Genomic DNA, 20,347 nt, shown 5'->3' on the forward strand with positions numbered 1-20,347 from the left:
AAGCTTAGATGCTTATTCTAAATTATGCAAATCTCTGATGGAGATTTGGAAGCTGGAACTAGCACAAAAACAGACTTTCTGGTTCTGACTGGGTAAAAATACCCATGAAAGAGATTGCTTGTGGTACTTCGGTACTTGTGAAAACCAGGGAGTTCAGAGGAAAATAAAAATAGAAATACAAAATTAACACATTTACTCACACAAGTTTACCCAAGTTTTAGAACTACAAGTAAGTTTGGGTTTGGATTGAATTTTAGATGACAGTTGTGATTAATTTTTATTTTTTTCCACCCATTTCAAGTTTTAAAAAATTACACAAAATATTATTGTCAATGGACTCCTGTTTGGATTGTATAACTATGTATCATGTAGATGCAAATTTGGGGAAAATTCTTACATACACTGTGCAAATAAAGAATGTTCTCTAATTCTCCAGTTCATGGGGCATTTTGATTCTCGGCTCACATAACACGATGGCATCATAGGAAACGTTGCATGATGCATTTTTAGGATTACTCGTTTGCAACTTCACATGAATGGAACGTGACTATGTGTTTGGGTACAAGTATGGCAGCGGCGGCAGCAGCAGCAGCAGCATCTTTATGACATGCTTTATCTTGTGCTCGTTGTAGGATGAAGTGGCCCAGCCGCTGAACCTCTCAGCTAAACCCAAGACGTCTGAGGGAAAATCTCCGACATCGCCCACTTCTCCTCATATGCCAGCTCTGAGAATAAACAGTGGGGCCAGTTCACTCAAATCCTCAGTGCCAGCAACATTAGCCAGTCCTTCGGCCAGAGTTAACACAATAGGTATGTTTGTTTTCTTTTGGTTTTGTTGATGTAGCACAGAGGTCAGCATTAAAAAAAAAAATCAGCATTTGCCAACCAATGCCACACAATGGCATATGATAAATCGAAGGTGGGACCTAATATTGCATTCATTGAAGTCAGTGGAAAAGCGCTCAGTGATCTCAGTAGTCCATGATTGGGATCTTAACTCTTCACATTCAGCCTGGGAAAAACGTGTGTTATTTCAGATAATTCTATATGATAACAATTAATAAATGATTGTTCTGTAGCTACCACTGTATTACAGTGATTCAGACATTCGCCATTTAAAAGTATAAACAACTGATGAATAAGCTTTAAAAAAATCCCTAGAAGTTACATGTCTACATGTGCATACAGTTCCTTAGAAAATTACAGGTTTGATGCATAGTCCACTGAAAAGCTTTGTGGGGCATTATTTTAGCTTAATCTACCAGGAGTAATATTAATGGCTAACTAAAAAGTCACCAGGTACATTTCAAAACATACTTTACATTGTATCTTGAAAATAGTCAGGCTAGCTGCTTTTAGTATTGTTCTGTAATATATTATTATTCATTCCTCCCTCCCTCCAAAACTGCCTCCCCTGTGACCATTTAAACAATAAATGGTTCTGGTGTTCTTGACACTTTGTATTTCACAAGTGCTTTATATTAAAAGGGGGGGCGGGATGTGTGTCCCCACGTGCGTGCCAGGTCCTTATGTGTAATGTATATGTATAAATAACATCCAGACACACCCCATTGTAATGATAATCTTTTCCAATCTACTGTACAAAGTGATTGAATATACAGTAGAACCTCAGAGTTACGAACACCAGTTACAAACTGACTAGTCAACTACACGCTTCATTTGGAACCAGAAGTACACAATCAAGCAGCAGCAGAGGCCAAAAAAGAAAAGCAAATACAGTACAGTACTGTGTTAAATCTAAACTACTAAAAAATAAAGGGAAAGCAGCGTTTTTCTTCTGCATAGTAACATTTCAAAGCTGTATTAAGTCAATGTTCAGTTGTAAGCTTTTGAAAGAACAACCATAACCTTCTGTGCAGTTACGAACATGTCAGAGTTACAAACAACCTCTATTCCCGAGGTGTTCATAACTCTGAGGTTCTACTGTAACTTGAATTGTGATTTCAGGGTAAATTAATCACTAACTATTTGGGATTAGGTTGAGACCTTCCTGGGGTGGGGGATGGGGGGCACAGATTATCCTAGAGTTGCTTATTGTGGGGTTTCTTGCACCTTCCTCTGAAGCAGCTAGTACTGGCCAGTTTTGGAGACAGGATACTGGACTGAATAGACCATAGATCTGATCCAGTTTGGCTGTTCCTATGATTTTTCCATTGCAATGCACTGAAACTATTTGAGACACTGTGCAGCATATTCCAGCTGTACATACACCAGTAAGACCCACACTTATGCCCCAACTTTAAAATCCCTATATGTGGGTCCCAGTGTGCAGGCTGATGGGCATTATGATTATATGCACCAAATAGAGAACATACTTCTATGGTCAGGGTGAAAAGGGAAATTACTTTATCCAGCATGACATTCTGTAAAACTCCATAAATGTTTCATAAATATCCCATTGTTAATTCATGGCTTATTATGTATTATTCTTATTAAAACTACACTATTTAACTTGCTAGGTTAGTAATGTATTTGCATCTTTAATCTGTTCGGCCCTGCTGCTCTCTGTGTACAGTGGGCTGAGTTTTCTCTCTTTTTTTTTTTTTTTTCACTTTAAAACCTTTGTCCTGAGGAGAGCAGCTCTAAGCATAGAGTTAAGAATCTGACCTGCCTCTCAATGGCAGACTGTCTCTTGTTCTCCTCCTCCTCCTCCACCCCTGGTATTTTCCATAGATTTGAGATCCCTACAATTTACTTTTCTCCTTTTAACAGAATGCAGATTTTGAAACACTGTACCTGTAATGAGTGATAATGTAATTGGATAAAAGCTGCGAGGATGAATGGAGCTTTAAAGGTCACTCTTGTAAGAAGAATTAATGTGTTATACCATTAATAAACCATGGAAAACTGTGGAGCAAAAGATAACATACTTAAGTTATTGTTAATGACATAGAGTTCACTGCTTTATATCTCCTAGCTACAAATACAGAAAGTGATTTTTTGAGGTTGCTAGCTGAACAGTATCATTGTGTGTACTGTACAAGATAAGCTGTCTTTAAATGCGGCACAAGAACTGGACAGACACAGGCTGCTCCTATCAAAAATCTGTCCTTTATGGAGGACTGGATGATTCAGAGGCTTGGTAATGGTATGTGGAGCCTTTTACTGCTAAGTAACTAGTTCACAGCCAGCTACCGTTGTAGTAAGCAAACGCCATTACCATGTATAAACTCTTTGTTGACCTTAACAAAATGAGTTATTTAGCTCAGTCAAGCCCACAGCAGAAGTTTGCACATGACATAAAACCACCACAATTGACAACCTTGTTGTCCTTTTAAGCAAAAAGACCAAGTACTGAATGGACTAGGTAGACTGAACTATCTTCTTACTTTGAGAGGCAGGTCGCTCCAGCACAGGGCTGAAGCATACTGGTGGGAACCTTGCAAGGCCATTAACCATGCTGTCTCTGATCTCTGGATAAAAAGAGGACTTTGGTCTCCAGGGCTGTCCACGAGACGGTGGGCCTTCTGACCTAGGTGGGCTTAGGCCCACTGTCCTGGAATTCAAATAGGCTGGCACCTTTCCCACTACTAAATTCACTTTAAAACCACCTTTTAAAATCCATCCTTCAGACTGTTTGTTTTCACTGTGCTCACAATATTGTTCAGTTGTATCTGGTCAAGGGGAGCATGCACCTTTATATCAGAAATAATGTAGAGCATGTAGCTGGTGAAGTGGCACATATGGTATGTGGTCCTTTGGTTAGATACATCCACACTGCCTGTAAATCATGCTATAACTTGAGGAGTCACACGTGTCATGATTTCACATACAACTTTAAATCAAGGGATTTCTTTTCAGAAACAGACATATGCCTACCTATTAAAAACAAAAACAAGTCCCCCCCTTCCCCCTCCCCGTTGTCTCCAACATCTAGATACTGGTTTGGCAATCCCTGTAACTAAGTGCATTTAGTATCTCTCCGTCAATAATTCACCATGTACCCTAAACAAAAATAATTTACATTCGACTTGTATCTATATTAATCTTTTCTCTGCATTCTAGCATATTGGCAGCTATTGAAAAACATAAGGAGTGCTTGCTTTTATTCACTGACGTGTGCCAAATCTTCTCAGAGAGAGTGGTAGTCAGGAAAAAAAAACAAATGGTCTGGAGAAGGGCATGAATTCCAATTCTTAGGCAAATTCAGCTATAATACAGATTATAACTATTATACCCACCCTAATCAAGAGCACTGTTGTTTTTAAATGTCACTGTTTTTTTGTTTGCTTTTTAATTTATTCTGACCAAGTGCAAACTTGATCAATAACAGATGCAAGGTGGGGAAAGAACCAAGCGACTTGCTAAGATGGGGACCACCCTCCCCACCCCCAAAAAACCACCCTATGATACCATTTAGGAGGTGTGGATTACATCCTTCCTAGCACTGTCATTGCCCTGAAAGCTGTCATTGCCCTGAAATCACTGAGCCAGGTCATTTAGTAAAAATAAGTTATGTGGATCAAATTAATTTTATGTAAAACTGCCAGTGTTTTCAGATACCTAACTGAAAGGTATTTGTTGATCTGCTCCCCCTACACCCAGACTGTACAGAAACTTTTGCTTTCAATTCTCCAAAGGAGACCAGGATGCCAGGTTCATTGGGGGGGGGGGTGTAATGAGGGCACAGCAGTGCAGCACTGAACTAATCTGACATCAGCTTCTTCCACTGAAATGTTTTAAGCAGCAAGACAATGTTCAACGTTTTTTGGCAATCAGTGGATCAGATAGAAGAGTCTAGCAATACAACAAGGATGTGTAATCTGACATGATTAGACAAGGCTCTTTAGGAACAGAACATTCATAATTGAGACAAAGAAAGAGTATTAATAACACTTTCCTAACACGGCAGTTAGCCATTTTATATTTCCTTTCTTTAATCTTAGTGTTTTTCAACAAATCATGGGATTTAATAGCGTGTTTTGGCAGATTAGAGGATTTATGGCCCAGATGTTTTTTGTTCTAAAAATGGATTAGGGTGTAAAGTTTGCTGGAATCCATGGAACATGTTGAGGCAAGCCGGTCATTTTGTGTGTGATTAGTGCTTGCCTTCTGTCTCACAGTCCCTCCATCTGTCACAATTCACCAATGGATCTGGTTAGATTTAGCCTCATGTCACAAACAGAAGTCCCTTTTCTGGGCAATTTCATATTACAGATTCATTTTATGCCTTTTTTATGCCCTAGTTAAAAGACAGAAAGAAGTGTGTGTGTGGAGGGGGGTGGGTGGGGAGGAGAGATAGATACTAGCTTCTCCTATAATGTTTGAAAAATAGACCGGGGCTTGGAGTCTTCCATCAGTATTCCATCCTACAAATCACATGCAGATCATAATAAGTATAATCTACAGTACGCTAAAGGAAAAAAAAATGACAGAGTATCACATTTAAAATTAAATAGCATTAGCTGTGCTGGTGATGATTGTAACATTTTAAAATGAAATAATTCAGCTACTACTAGTGCTGAACCCTAGGCAGTGAATTCACAGCCAAATAGTGTAGACATCTGACCTACTATCAGCAACATGAATAGAGTGGGAACATAGGTCCATGTAGCTGCGGTTTCTTATACATTTCTGAATGACAGGTGGTGGTGGGGAGCATTCGACGGCGGAAGTTTCTTTTCCCAGCCATTATGCGCCTTGTATCTATAGCAAACCACCGCCACCTGTGGTTTATTTTAATGTATTCACAAGTTTTAAGAAAGGGAAGAAAAAAATGGTCTATTTTTAATAGTTTTGGATTGCTTGCATGATCAAGGCCTCCCACGTCCCCTATCAAGTTACATCCTGCTGTATACAAACCACAAGGCCAATCTCTATAATGTTGGGTAAACATTGAAACTAATGGAATCAAGTATCAGAGTGATGCTATCGGTACTAATGTTTCTCATGGTTTATACCCAGGTGGCTCTATCATAAGAGCAGCATAATTTCCAAGCACAGACAGGTTTATGGGTCTGTTCATTGTCTCTGTCTCTTTCTCATTTAACTAAGTGCCCAAGGAAAGCACTGATGAGTTTCACTGACAAAAGCGAAAATGTTTTCTCGTAACTTTCCTTTCTTTCTTCCTTTCTTTTTAAGATATTCTTTCTTCTATCACGTCGTCAGGTTATTTAAATGACCACGATGCTGTTACCAAGGCAATCCAGGAGGCCCGACAGATGAAGGAGCAACTTCGGAGGGAACAACAGGTGCTTGATGGGAAGGTGGCTGTTGTGAATAGTCTGGGTCTCAATAACTGCAGGACAGAAAAGGTCAGTTTCTGAGACTCCCTTTTCTGATAGTCACTTGGGTGATCATATTTTCCTCGGGATTCAGGCATTACAGACACACACACACACAATCTCCTTCTCCCTCTCCTTTCTCTTCCTCTCTTCCCTGCTCTGTCTCCTTCCTTCCTTTTAGAATATCTGCTTCTGTCAAAAAACAAACAAACAAACGAAAAACAGCCCCACACAGACACGGAGACAACAGAGCCTAAAACATAGTTAAAGTCCTCATGGAAACTTTAGAGACCACTAATTCTCTGTTCCAGGCTGTCAATATGTATTATAACTAGGTGATCTTTGAAATATCTGGGTCTGAGTAAAAATCTTGCTTTATGGAAATGCTTACATGTTTTTGTGAGATGAGCTGGATTTGCAAATATGCAAGCTTCTTTAGGAACATAAGCTTTGCTGATACTCGGGCTCAGCTTCTGGGTATTTAGCTTTATGAGGTTGTCATATATGATGTTTCGTGACCATTGCAACATAGAACTGTCAAGTCATGTTAGATGACTTAGCAAAACTGAAAAAACCGAGAATTGACAATACGAACTGCACCAAATACTTTCAGTAGACCTTAGAAGCGTTAGAATTGAGGGGGCCCTGCATTATTCAAATTTTGCCAGCTAAGCTGTAATAAGCAAAATTGTCAACTAAGGTAATATTTTCCTCTCAGGGAACACTTATATATATTGTATCTAGCACAGTCGTTTTGTCATGGGGGTTACAAGAGTCACAGGTTCCACGACTTCCTGCTTTTTTCAGGAAATGCCTGTGACTACTTTCTGCTGCCCTGCCCCTTGTTGAAGGGGTACTTAGGCCCACTGCTCCCTTCCTGGCCACGTTTACATTGAGATGAAGACAGTTATGCTACCCAAGACAGAAATGTGCAAAAGTTGTTGGGTGCTTCACAAATTCATGTTTTTACAATATATTTTCCATGATTTTTTCCCAAATATTTCTCCACACAAAACTGTTTTAATGCTACAAAATAATCAAGATGAAATATTATTGCATTTGGTGAAAACGAAATTTTATCGGATCCCCTGTTCTGGTGGCTCTTTCATTCCAAGATCCCCATGTGACTCATTCAGATAGGCAGACAGATAGAATAAAAATGATCAGCTACTTAGCAATAACTTGAAAGTCAGTCATCCTGGGAAGCTTGTGAGTCAAACAATATTGTCCAGAACGAGCAGATTGCTAATTTGGATAGCTTTCCAGTTTCCCTGGTTTTTAGATGGAGTTTGATCAATAAGCTGTGAGAAGCCAGCAGACCGGATAATGAATGTTAAATGTACATGTGAGTCTGTCACTACTGTACTTTTTCACCAGCCTAGCATGGGTGTAAATGATGTAGAAATGGCTCCAATTTCATGCACTCTCCTGAGAGGAAGGGGGAGAAAAAAGAGGTCAGTGTAATAGGTGTCTGGCAGTACATAAAACCTCTTTTAGAAGAATAAGGGCACTGGGTATTGAGAGAGAGGGACAGAGCATGTTTATGGCATTTCACATAGAAGAGTAGCAGAAGGGAAGGGGGAAAAGTGGAGTGTCAGCTATAAGGCGAAGTGATCACAAGCACAAAGGAATTTATATTCAAATATTTAAGCATTCTTGAAAGGATGCTTGGAGCAGAAATTCCTTTTCTGTGCTCCCCATGTAGAAATGACTTTAACACTCAGCCAGATGCTAATGCAAAGTGACTCAAGCTATTCCTCGCAAGCATAGCTAAATTGCCGTTATTTGTTAAGCGCATTGAATTCAGCTGTGGATACAGCAGTTGGTTGCATTCAGAAAGCATCTGTACCCTTTTTTTTTTTTAATCCTCCAAAGCAGAGACAACTCTACCTATCTCCCCCCTCTCCTCCCCTGTGCTGGCTGGGAATTGTCAAGTGACAACCGACCAAATCCTTTTGGACAGGAAGCCTTCATCCTGAGTCCTATAAACTTGCAAAGCAGGCCTTGTGGTTGGATCAGGGAGCCCATTAAAAGCACTTTGATGGTATGGAAATTCATCTTCATGAAGCACCCAGGCCCCTAAGCAGCATGCTGTTTAGCTGTGGTTACAGATCAGTCATTCACATCGGAGGGCAGTAATTGTGCTGACGGCTTGTACAGCAATGGAAGTACATAAAATAATCCCAGGCCCTCCACCATGGCACTGCGAGTTAATCTTCTTTAATACACAGATCAGCTGTTGTTCTAACACATGACTTTATGCCGGCTCTAGTGACTTTGCACAGCCTTTTGATTAAGTAACAGGAGTGGAACCATCTGCATTCGCTTTATTCTGTTACTTTCCTATTGTTAGGCTCCTCCTTGCCCTTCTGTTTTCACTTCTCACCCTCACCGCAAGCTCTGGGGTTTATTTTGCTCTCTAGTTCATGTTCCCTGTTTGGCTTGGGTGTGTATGAGTGGAAGGTATTGCATTTGCGGAGTTGGGGGCGGGGGGGTTCAGTTTTTCTTTTCTAAAGTGGCAATAGCTTTTTTCATACAATAGCTGCCAAACTTTTTCAGGATTTCATTCTGAAGAAGACACAAAGGTTAGATCCAAATCGGAACTCTACGAAAGTGCAGTGGTGTTTGGATCTGGATTGCTGGTTTGACCCATTATACTGATAGGGGCTAGTTGTGAAATTTCCTTTGGACGTGCAGGATCTCAGAGTTGACAGAGATTTATTGGGGGGGGGGGGGAAAGGGTTAGATTGACCCAGCAGAAAGAAAGGGAGGTGGCTGTGACGTTTGGAAACCTAGCTGAACTTTCCATACATTCTGGGTCTTCTCATCTAATTATAGCCAGATGGGAAGTTCTGAGCCAATTCAGGATCAGAACCTCTCCAAAGTTTGAGGGTGTTTGGGTCTAGGTTTTTGCATAAAGCTTTTATCAAGACCTCCCCCTGGCATTTGAAAAAAAAGGAAAGTATTGCCAGTTTCAGTTAAATTATATTCCTAAGATTTTTCTTTCCTTTTTCATGGAAGAGAAAAGGAGAAAGGTAATGGGAAGAGAGAAATTGAGAACATTATAGATTGGTCTCTAAGGGTTTACATCAACAAGCTTAAGGGCCAGCCCAGTGATTTAAGAGGCAAACACACCAAACTGTCAGGCCTTTGGGTTTCCTGCTTTTGTCCCTCGCTCCCTGCAGAACAGGTGGGAACGGGATAGCTACAGAGGCATTGCAATCAGCGCATTAATGATTGGTTACGGTGCTTGCACACATGTATACTGATACATAGCTGTGTACGCCATGTGCTGGAGAGCAAGATGATCCTGAATCACTTCATTCTCACTGGAATGTTACAAATCTTTATGGGCCAGGCACACTGTGCCATGGTGCGGTCCAGAGTTTGAGTCCCTTCTTTCCCAGTGTTGTCGGTATAGTTATGGAGCTATTTCTGGGGCAGGTTGAACCTTTTTATTGCACAAATAGTAATCCCACCCACCAATGCCTGGGTCTGCATTTCTGAACTGCCCAAAGTCACGAGTACTGTTAAGGATCTGTCTGCTGGGTGTGGCTGGAAAGGCACAGGGGCAGGAAATCCCTTTTTATTAATGTGCCTCCTAAAACTGTTTTCCATATATTCACGTGACCCAGTGGCTAGTTTTCATGTTCCCAGCTGGGATGGGTCTCTGTAGATGGGCAGTGCTCTCAGTTGTAAGGCAGGAGTCAGACAGAGAGAAATTGTGTGGGATTGGATAGGCATTGTGCTAGAGGAGGCATAAGCAGGAAAAAAGATTCAAAAGTGACTAGGATTTTTGGATGCCTTGATTTGTGGGCACCCAACACTTTATGAGTACTTTGATTTCAGAGGGTGTTAGTAAAATCTACATAATGAATGTAGATTTTACTAAAACGTATTTTAATTGGGAATGCAATAAAATATATTTTTAAAATTCTTTTCTTGGAAATGCTTCAAGATAAATCAGAAGTGTGTGTGTGTGTTTTTCTGGTTTCTTAGAAACCCAGGAACATAGTTTTATTTATAATTGTGATCTACAGTTAATTATAGCTTGATACTTACTCTACATAAACACTATTACCTTTTATAAATGTAGCTCTAAGAGTGCAGATTTTCATCCAGAGCAAACACTGCAGTGGGCAGCATCAGAAAGTGGACTATGATCTACTTATTCAGCCAAAAAACTGCACATTCTTCTACACGTTGAAGGTACGCAACCACAGGTACTGGTGTATGTGTGCATGCATACAAACACACAATGCACTCATATACAAATACACAACACCTGTGTGCATACAACAGATGCGTATGCTCCACCACAAAAAAGCTAGCCAGAAATTTGTATATACACTCAGAACTTATAAACAAGTAAACACACATGTACATACTCACATATCTGTAAACACACACACACACACAGGTGTGCATGGAAACAGCTCCACAAATACAAATTCATATGTGTTCAGGTATGCGCCATCAAATAGACATACTAATATCTGAGTGCTGTGCACACCTATAAATACACAAGCAGCGCACACACGCACCAACCAACCATAAGTGTTTCTTAACCTATGATACCAGTTCCCTCACTTATTGCTGAGAGCACATCCCTCTTCTAAAAGGCTCTGACATGTACTTGTCTGCTGGGTTGTAACTAAAGAGCTATTTGTAACAATATTTATTCCAGCATTGTAAGCAGAAGCCTGTTTTATTACTCATGCTTTTGGAACACTAGGTCCAGGATGCCTTTCCTCTCATTTCCACCCACCCCATCTCCCATCATCCTCCTCACTCCCACCCTACCCCCCCTTCTCTCTCTTCCCTTTAACAGAGTGCCAAACATGAAATGACAGTGACCAATGTTGACTTAATGTGGATGTTTAATAATGAAAAAAGTGTGTCAGTTCCAGTGTTAGTTACAAATGGCACTAAGTGTATCGGGTGGCAGCCCTGTAATAATTTTACATCCATCATTCTTTCCTGATGCCTCACTGGTTGCGTGATGGATGGGGCCAGCAGAGTTAACTCTTAAGTAACTGCAGTGGTCTGTTGAGTTGAAGTGAATCCAGCCTGTGCTTTCCCCTAAGGGGAGGTGAGGAAGTGCATTATTATTAATCCTGAGCTACCAGATGCTGCTCTTTGAGAAATAGAAAACTAGAGCTCACTTCACTGAAGGCATGGGGAAAAGCTGCTATAAAATGGGATTTTAATTTTTTTTCAGTTGAGTTTTTGCTTTAAATAATACATTGTTCTTCCTAAAGGCTAAATTGGAGATGGAGTTCCCAAAGGGGGCCAGATCCAAAGCACACAGAAGCCAGTGAGAGTTTTTCCATTAACTTGAAAGGGCTTTGGATAGGGCCCATAGTGAGCAGGCTGTGGATATAGTAAAGCAAGGGAAGGCAGGAACTGGGGGCAGTTAACTTGTTCTTGTTTTCTAAGTAAAAGGAAACCACTGGAAATTAATTCAGAGGTACAGTGCTTATATTCTGTACCAAAGTGCTCTGCAAAAGTTAAACCCTGCTCATTTTAATGATCCATGTAGTATTTTACTGGAAAAATACTGTAGCATTTCTGCTGGCTAGCAAAGGCTATACTGCACAGACACATTATATACATTTATACATCAAACTCAGTGTACATGTAATATGTGTGTCCTGTAATTTGTAGCCCTCTCTATTTCTCATTGGCCTGGAAAACACTAGAACAGATTAATAGTATAATATTTTTGTTCTGTTCTCACAGAGTGCAGAGAGATATGTCTGTTTATAATTTTTATACTATGTGGGGACGAAGGGCTTTTTTGTGACAACTGACTGTTAGAAACTCCAAATCACCCTCCAACACAGAAGTTAACATGTGGTCCCTGGTTTTTCCTATCCATCCTGCACACCCAGTAAAACTTTCTTAATTCTGTTTTGCTGAGTGGAAATTTCTTTGCTAGTGGAAATTTCTTGAATGCAGGGTAGGGTGGAAGGGGTTGCAATCCTCTTTGTTAATGGTATCAATGGAGAGCAGACAGTTTTCAAAGAGCACGACAACAAGGCAAGCAGGTATTATGTCATCGCCCATCCATCACTCTGTATGTCAGCCTTTCAATAAGTCCAATCAACAATCTCAACAGGATCATTCACAGTAAAGGGGCAATTTATTCAGAGAGCTTCTGAATCTAGTGTCTTTTCCCCTGAAACATCTTTATTTTTTTTTAATTGAATTAAATACATTTTAATACATTTAAAATACATTGCACACTGCAAAGATCAGGTTGTTTTTGCCCAGCATTGCTAACTAAGCATTAAACATTTTGATTTGTTTGAGCTTAAAGTTTAGTTCATTTTTTCCCATTTGCTTCTTGGGGTTTGCATATATTTACAGCCTCTGCATTTAATGGCCACATGCCTTATTTTCACAGATGGCCAGTGGAAGACTTTTTTCCTTCTTCTCTCTCTCTCTCTCTCTCTCTCTCTCTCTCTTTTTAATAGAGCCTGCTTTTGGTTTTGCTACATTTGTCACAGTGCCACCACTTTCAGCTAGTGAGTGCCCACGCATGGTAGGGAATGATTATGGGATGAGGTTTTTGTCAAGCTTTATGTGGATTCCTCCTTTTCATTTTAAAGCAAACTTTTTTCTGGTTGACCTTCATCCCTGCTAAAAGTTCATATATGTGTATATAAAGGGAAAATCGTGTGTTTTTTTGGATACGTCATTATTGTGGGAGGCATGGGCAGGGTTAGCTAATAAAACAAGCTACGCACCAGGGAGGGGCAAATTGTACCCACAGATGTGCGTGTGCAACTCCCATTGAGATCAGTAGGAATAGCACACAAACATGTGAGGGAAGAACCCTGGGTCCTATAGTGATGCCAAAGTCTGAATCGGCATGTAGCCTGGCTTCTCTGTTCACTCCTTGGAGTAATCACCCTCCAAATCGAGTTCAAGACAACATTTGCAGCGTCGCATGGGGAAGCTGCCCCTGAAGCTACATATACCAAACTCAGCATTACTAACCCCAAACATTCAAAATGCATGAGTCAGCCCCTCTCCCCATCTCCAAATCATGGCTTAAAGAAAGCATGAGGATTTTTTTTTAAATGATTTTGAATTTGCCTTGCAGTTTCTGAGCCTCCAAGGGTCACGATTTTAAACTTTGCTCTACCATACCACCATGAAGGCTGGAAACCGTTTTTTTTTTTTTTTTTTTAAATGAAATCTTAGATTCTCACGAAATCATAGCACCAGGAGCTGGAGGTTTAAGTAAAACAACAGGTATGTCAAGAGTCACAATAAGATCATGGCCAATATCAACACTTATATCTGGCCTGGGAGTAAGCAGAACCTGGGCCTCATTCTCCTCTAACTCTCAATTGTGTAAATTGGGAATAAACCCACTAAAATCAAAGGAGTTAAATTAGTGTTAGTGAGAAGATGACCAGGCCCATTTAGTCTGGACTGTCAGGCTTTTGCCAGTGCTAAAATGCATGTATTCATTTTGTATGTATGCATGTATTTGAATTACAAACAGCCTCTAGCATCCTGGTGTGTGTGTGTAGAACTCTGCTCTTTGTTGGAATGAGCACGATGTTGATCCTGGTGAGCAAACAAATCAGGCGTTAGTACGGTTTGGAAAATCTGGCAGTTTTCTACTCAGGAGATAGTCTAGATGGAAAATGTGTGAATCTCTTTATTAGGGCAGAGAGCATTGCTGAAATGTTAGTCAGTGGCTTAGCAGCTTTCACACCTAGGAAAAAAATTGGAAGAAAATAGTCTGTACATATGTAATGCTTCTAAGTAATTGAGTCACTCATTGTTTAGTAAACAATTACCAGCAAAGTGGAGTCCGCTTTCTTAACTTTGTGTTAAATGATGCAGGCCCTCCCTCCCTGGATATCCTGTATGGGCTGTGATTTCCACTTCATTTTTTGGTGTCCCACACTTTTTCTCTGATTAACCCTTCATTGTCATCATAGACCAAATGTTATGGCACTTTCTCGCCTGCTGGGAGGAACACTAATACTTTGTGTTTATATTCCATTTTTCACCCATAGATCTCAAAGCATTTTACAAAGGTGGGTATCTTTATCTCCATTTTACAGATGGGGAAATTGAGGCACAGAGAGGTTGAGTGACTTATCCAAGCATGTCAGCTGTGAAGTCAGGAATAGAAACCAGGTTCCCTGACTCCCAACCTATTCTCAGTTCAGTAGATCCACTGCTGTGTTCAGTTGAGTCCTGGAATAAACATGGCAAAACCTTTTGCAGGAGGGAAACAGCTGCCTACACCACTTTTTCTACCTCTCCTCCACCCCTTCTCTGAGAAAAGGGGCTTCCACATTTTTTTGAAGTCTTGACTGTTAACTTACAGAGGTCACCACAAAAATACATACTGGACCGCTAAGCCCTCTTCATCTTTGCAAAGATAATTCCCTGTTCCTTTAGATTTGCTGCTTTCTACCATTTTTAAAACAGTTTGTTTTAGGCAAAATGTTTTCTAAACAGTACCTTACTTAGAATCATAGAATATCAGAGTTGGAAGTGACCTCAAGAGGTCATCTAGTCCAACCCCCTGCTCAAAGCAGGACCAATTCCCAGCTAAATCATCCCAGCCAGGGCTTTGTCAAGCCGGGCCTTAAAAACCTCCAAGGAAGGAGACTCCACCACCTCCCTAGGTAACGCATTCCAGTGTTTCACCACCCTCCTAGTGAAATAGTTTTTCCTGATATCCAACCTGGACCTCCTCCACTGCAACTTGAGACCATTGCTCCTTGTTCTGTCATCTGCCACCACTGAGAACAGCCGAGCTCCATCCTCTTTGGAACCCCCCTTCAGGTAGGTGAAGGCTGCTATCAAATCCCCCCTCATTCTTCTCTTCTGGAGACTAAACAATCCCAGTTCCCTCAGCCTCTCCTCATAAGTCATGTGCTCCAGACCCCTAATCATTTTTGTTGCCCTCCGCTGGACTCTTTCCAATTTTTCCACATCCTTCTTGTAGTGTGGGGACCAAAACTGGACACAGTATTCCAGATGAGGCCTCACCAATGTCGAATAAAGGGGAACGATCACGTTCCTCGATCTGCTGGCAATGCCCCTACTTATACAGCCCAAAATGCCGTTAGCCTTCTTGGCAACAAGAGCACACTGTTGACTCATGTTGACTTGTTGAGGAAGTTTTAGTTTGTGGAGTGAAACATTAATAAATACATTAGGGGCCTGATCCAGAGGCCATTGAAGTCAATGGGAGTCTTTCCATTCACTTCAAGGATCTCTAAGTCAGGCACTGTATGAATTCAGTGCTAGTGGAACATGCGGAAGTGGCAGCTCTGGAAATTGAAGGCCTATATCCACAAACAAGTACAACACAGGAAGTAAACGTGCATACTCCATTCCACTAATGCCCATTAGTTCAATCTGGAGTCCACCTCTGAGGATAAGAGAGTAGTTAAGACTTTGCACGGTCAATTCAGAGCTTCTCTGTTTTATAATCAGGGCAACTTTTTACTAGAACAGCTGCTAAGACACCTGTTTACTGAGGCCACCAAGGGTAGCTCACCAAATAGCTATCAGTCACTTTTGAACCAAGAGTTCAAACGACTGGGTTTGAACAGACAACCAGCAGTCAAAGGGTTTGACTTCCCAAGCCATCCAGTTCCAATTGAGACTGGAATTGAAGAGTTTTTTAAAACAAGTACCATAAAATCAGAAAGGCCCCTCAAATGAGGAGTGTTGTTTTAATTCTTTTAATTCTGCTTTTAGATTTGGTGCGTGGATTATTATTCCATAGACAAGAAAGAGATCTCAGATAAGAAAGAGTGAAAGAGCTGAGGGGGTGGTGAATACGTTGTTTCTTCATATTTAACTTCGATGAAGCAACAACAACAAAATCCGCAACTGATAAATTGTTGTGACATTATAAATAATCTTTCATCTTCTTTGGTGGTCCATAGAGTTTATATAATTGGAAGGTTAAAACCCTTCTTTGTTGTTTCTTCCCTTTTCATTAGTACAGTAGAAGGCTATAAAATAGTGCAGCCAGAGGGGTTTAACAATTACTAACTCAGCATTTGAAAGTCTCACTCAATTTTATCATTTTATGCATGTGCTTTTTATGAGTTTTATAGTCCTACAAGCAGGATCCATTGTAACAGTTGATCTGTAGCTGATCTTATTATATTTTATTTTGCTTTTCCTGATAACACATGTCACCAGCACGAATCCCAGTTCCACAGTCACAGAGGAAATATGGCTTGTGGTCATGGCACTGAATTGGGATTCAGGAGATCTCAGTCCAAATCCTGGCACCACCACACACTTCCTGTGTGACCGTGGGCAAGTCACTTAATTTCTCTGTCTCGGGTTCCTATCTGTAAAACAGGGATATAAATACTTCCCTACTACACAAGGGTGTTGAGAGGATGAACTCATTAATGTGTGAGAGATATTATGATAAGCAACTTAGAAAAACCCCTTCCCAAAAATACAGAATCAAATTCACTCTTGGAGTAAGAATGCAAAAGTCAATGAAGGTGCATTCCATTATGTCACCAGTGGGCTTACCGCATAGTGTTTAAAATGGGAAATCTTCTGCCTGCATCTGGATGTAAATAAAAACAACATCCATGTGTATTTGGCATGTTCTAGGAGGGAAAATACAGGACTAAGGGCCCAATCCTTCAGTTCAGTGCATACAAGCTCCCAAATTCCCATCTCTGCTTCTGTATTCTGAGAGTTCTAAGGCAACTAAGAGCTAGTCTACACCAGAAGCACTACATCAGCACAGTTGCACTGATGCAGCTGCACCGCTGTAGCAAGTCTGGTGACGATACTATATTCTGATGGGCGAGAGCTCTCCTGTCAGCATAATAAATCCACCTCCACGAGAGGCGGGAAAAGCTCTTATTCACACCCCTGAGCAGCATAAGTTATACTGAAGTAAGTGGTAGTGTAGACCTAACTCACTTAGCCTCTCTGTCCCTCATTTATATTGTTTATACTCACCTATCTCACTGGGGAGTGGTAAGATTCCCTTAAGAACTTCGGATGAAAGGCAATGTATAAATGCAAATTATTACGATGCTTATTACTTCAGTGGACACAGGACCTTCACTTGGGATTTTGTAACTGAAAAAAGGTTAGTTTAAAAAGGTCTCACTTATGTCTGATAATGGGATAGGACTCTCATTCTTTTTATGGGCTAGAAAAAATGTCTTAAGGTGGCTTCTCAGAGGACAACTAAAATCTCCAATGTGGTTATCCAGCCAGAGAATGTTTTTCTGTAGCCAAGCTGAAAGGAACTTATATTGCAAGGCCCTCTTGCATGGACTAGTGGCTGATCTGATCTGACCGGCACTTAAAAACTCCTGTGTGCGCTGATTGAGTGGTATATGTGAACAGTTATTAATAACTGTGGTGTACTGAGTGGAGTCTCTGTGCTCACCACTATACAACATGTTGCAGGGTGCTGTGGACCCTACCTCGGAGTCTTATAATCAAAGGCTGATTTGAAAACTAGCCTCTCACCTCAGGTTTTTTTGGTAAATGTTGCCATCCAGCAGATTTGCTCCATATTGCCCTTTAGGAATTAGACACATGCTTCCCTTAGTGCAGTATGTGGCACAACTGGATGACCAGAATCAGAGGGGCACCTAACAAAGTATCAGGGCAGGCAAACCATCCATTTCTTCTGCTCGACACTGTATATAAGGAAATTACGGCAAAGGGACACTTGCTCAGTCAATGCACTCAGGATTTTTAAGTGCAAGATCTGACAAGCACGATATCAAAATTTCATTTATATAGACCAAGTTTATGGTTCATCCAGGCTGCTGGACAAAGGGATTTTTCTTAGTCTGATCCTGTCAGTTCACTTGGAATAAGGAGAAGAACATGAATTTGATAGCTGTGTCTGACATGTGGCTACATCCCTATGAGCTCAAGAAAGCGTATGCGTATCAAACTTGAATGAAAATATTCATATCAAGGAAACTGGGTATAGATGGAGGGGGAATTGAATACGAAAGAGCGGACAGCTTCAGTAAAATGTTTAACCTTGAATTAAGCAATTTGAGAAAGGCTTTTGGCAAAACACAACCCTAACAGAGTTCAGCATACTCTAAGTGTTTGCCAAGTACTCCGGCCAAATGAATGTCTCAATGGGGGGGATCTGTCACCATGGGCCCAGCATTCACATTGCCCTACTGAATTATGGAGTAATTCAAGAATGGAAGCATGCACATAATCTCAGATGCATGTTCAGCTTTCTTACCAGAGCCCAAAATGAGGTGGGGGAAGGGCAAAGGGTGATTAGGGGAATATATTAGAGCGTGTTCATTTTCCAAACCTTGCAAGGTTTTGATTCACATCTGGGTAGCAGTAGGAGGAGTTCCGGCAAAGGTCATCAGTCTGTTCAACAGATGTTTTGACTCCTCATGCTTTGTTTCTTGTATGAGAGAGAGAGACCGCAATCAAGTTCTTGTCATTTTTAGATCAGTGTTTTGTTAAGTTATGACAGCTATCCATGACAGAGAGCCAAGTAACTTTTGCAGCTGACCACGTAACTGAGTCTGACGGTGATGCTTAGTCGTTTTATTTGGTCCGGGACTGTGTGTGTGTGTGTATTCTTTTCTTTCTTTCTTTTTAAAAATATAATTAGAACATTGCTTGGAGCCCTGCCACTAACTCTCCAACGGATTACTTTCTTTGGTTATGCCTTAAAAAACTTCTCATCTGTTTGTGGCTATTAACTCTTCCTGATTGGCTGTACTCTGTAGAACCAGTTAAGCCAATTTGGAAGTATTTTCTCATGTGTGTTTTTCTGATTTTGTCTGTCACTCTTATAATTCTCTGGTCCTCTTGAGTGGGGCTATTTTCAGGATTGCTTTGTCTATTATGCTTTTAAATGACCCAAGCAATGGGCTTTATTGCTCCCATAGTGAGACTATGCTACAGTCTAATTGAACTGACCATCAGGATAGTTTCCCTCAATCTCTGCCTAATTTTGTCATAGAATCACAGATGTTACAAATGGAAAAATATCTATTAGCTCCTCTGGGGCCTGATCCAAATTCCACTGAACTCAAAAGAAAGATTCAGTGGGGGCTGGCTCAAGCCCCTACTCCAATGCTGGGCCAGGGCAGGATTTTTCCCTACTGTATATTTTCATGTGGCTTGGACGCTCATTTTAAATCTGACTCTTTTTCAAGTAGCCCTTGTATCACGTCTGTGATTCTCGGCTAGTTCTACAACTCCCAACAACAGACTTGGTATTACTTGATCCAGGTTGTAACAGATGACATTCACTTACTACTTATAGCAGTGGTTTTCAACCTTTTTTCATTTACGGACCCCTTAAAAAAAACGTCAAATGGAGGTGCAGACCCCTTTGGAAATCTTAGACATAGTCTGTGGACCCCCAGGGGTCCGCGGGCCACAGGTTGAAAACCCATTGGCTTATCTCGTGGATGGTACTTGCTACTTGAAGTATTTTAGGGAATATCAATCTATTTCCTTCAAAAATCTTAGCACTGAAGGGATCTTTCAGGACATCATGAGAATGTCCCCGCAAGAAGCTGTGATATAATTGCTAAAATGAGTTCAGGGTCTAGCTCAATGCAAAGTGCACTGATGTTTCATTTCTTTCTGACCTTCAGTGGCAAGTAACAATTGCGCTCATCCCTGTGCCACTGAGCCCATCATTTGTAGCACCTGGCAGCCTTCGTATCATTTATTATGTACTTACACAACTACTGCGGTGATAGGGAGCAGTGGGAGTTTTAAGTACTCGTAACTGGCTACCAAATTACGATAACTATGATTAATGGATCCTTTTTATGTGTGAACTTGAAACCACTGTGTATCCCTATTTGGAGTCACTAAATAGATTTTATGAGATGAGGGTGGATTGGCATTATCAGCATGTTGCAGTTAATTTGTGGGGGGAAGAGAGCCCTTGTTCCATTGTTGCTTGTACGTGGCCATTAGTATTTTCAACTTGCATTGAAATATCATCTGAGAAAGGTAAGAGAGAGGTTCCAGCTAATGAGATACTGCTACCCACCTAGTGTAACCTCCTTTGGTAAAACAATAAGGGATAATTGTGCTTATCTGCGCTT

At 40.8% G+C, this 20,347-nt stretch overlaps 1 protein-coding gene across 9 annotated transcripts in view; it reads left to right on the plus strand.

Moving 5' to 3' along the window:
- Window positions 1–20,347, plus strand: part of SOX5 (SRY-box transcription factor 5) — an 822,966-nt gene that overhangs the window by 779,067 nt on the left and 23,552 nt on the right. For 6 of the 9 annotated variants that reach the window (XM_054036563.1, XM_054036572.1, XM_054036525.1 and 3 more), the window contains 2 exons: window positions 633–810; window positions 6,103–6,275. In XM_054036563.1, the coding sequence (XP_053892538.1) occupies window positions 633–810; window positions 6,103–6,275 (351 nt within the window). The remainder of the gene's footprint in view (window positions 1–632; window positions 811–6,102; window positions 6,276–20,347) is intronic. The other 3 variants (XM_054036539.1, XM_054036586.1, XM_054036554.1) reach the window with 2 other exon arrangements.

This window comes from Malaclemys terrapin, chromosome 1, assembly GCF_027887155.1.
Source record: "Malaclemys terrapin pileata isolate rMalTer1 chromosome 1, rMalTer1.hap1, whole genome shotgun sequence".
NCBI lineage: Eukaryota > Metazoa > Chordata > Testudines > Emydidae > Malaclemys > Malaclemys terrapin.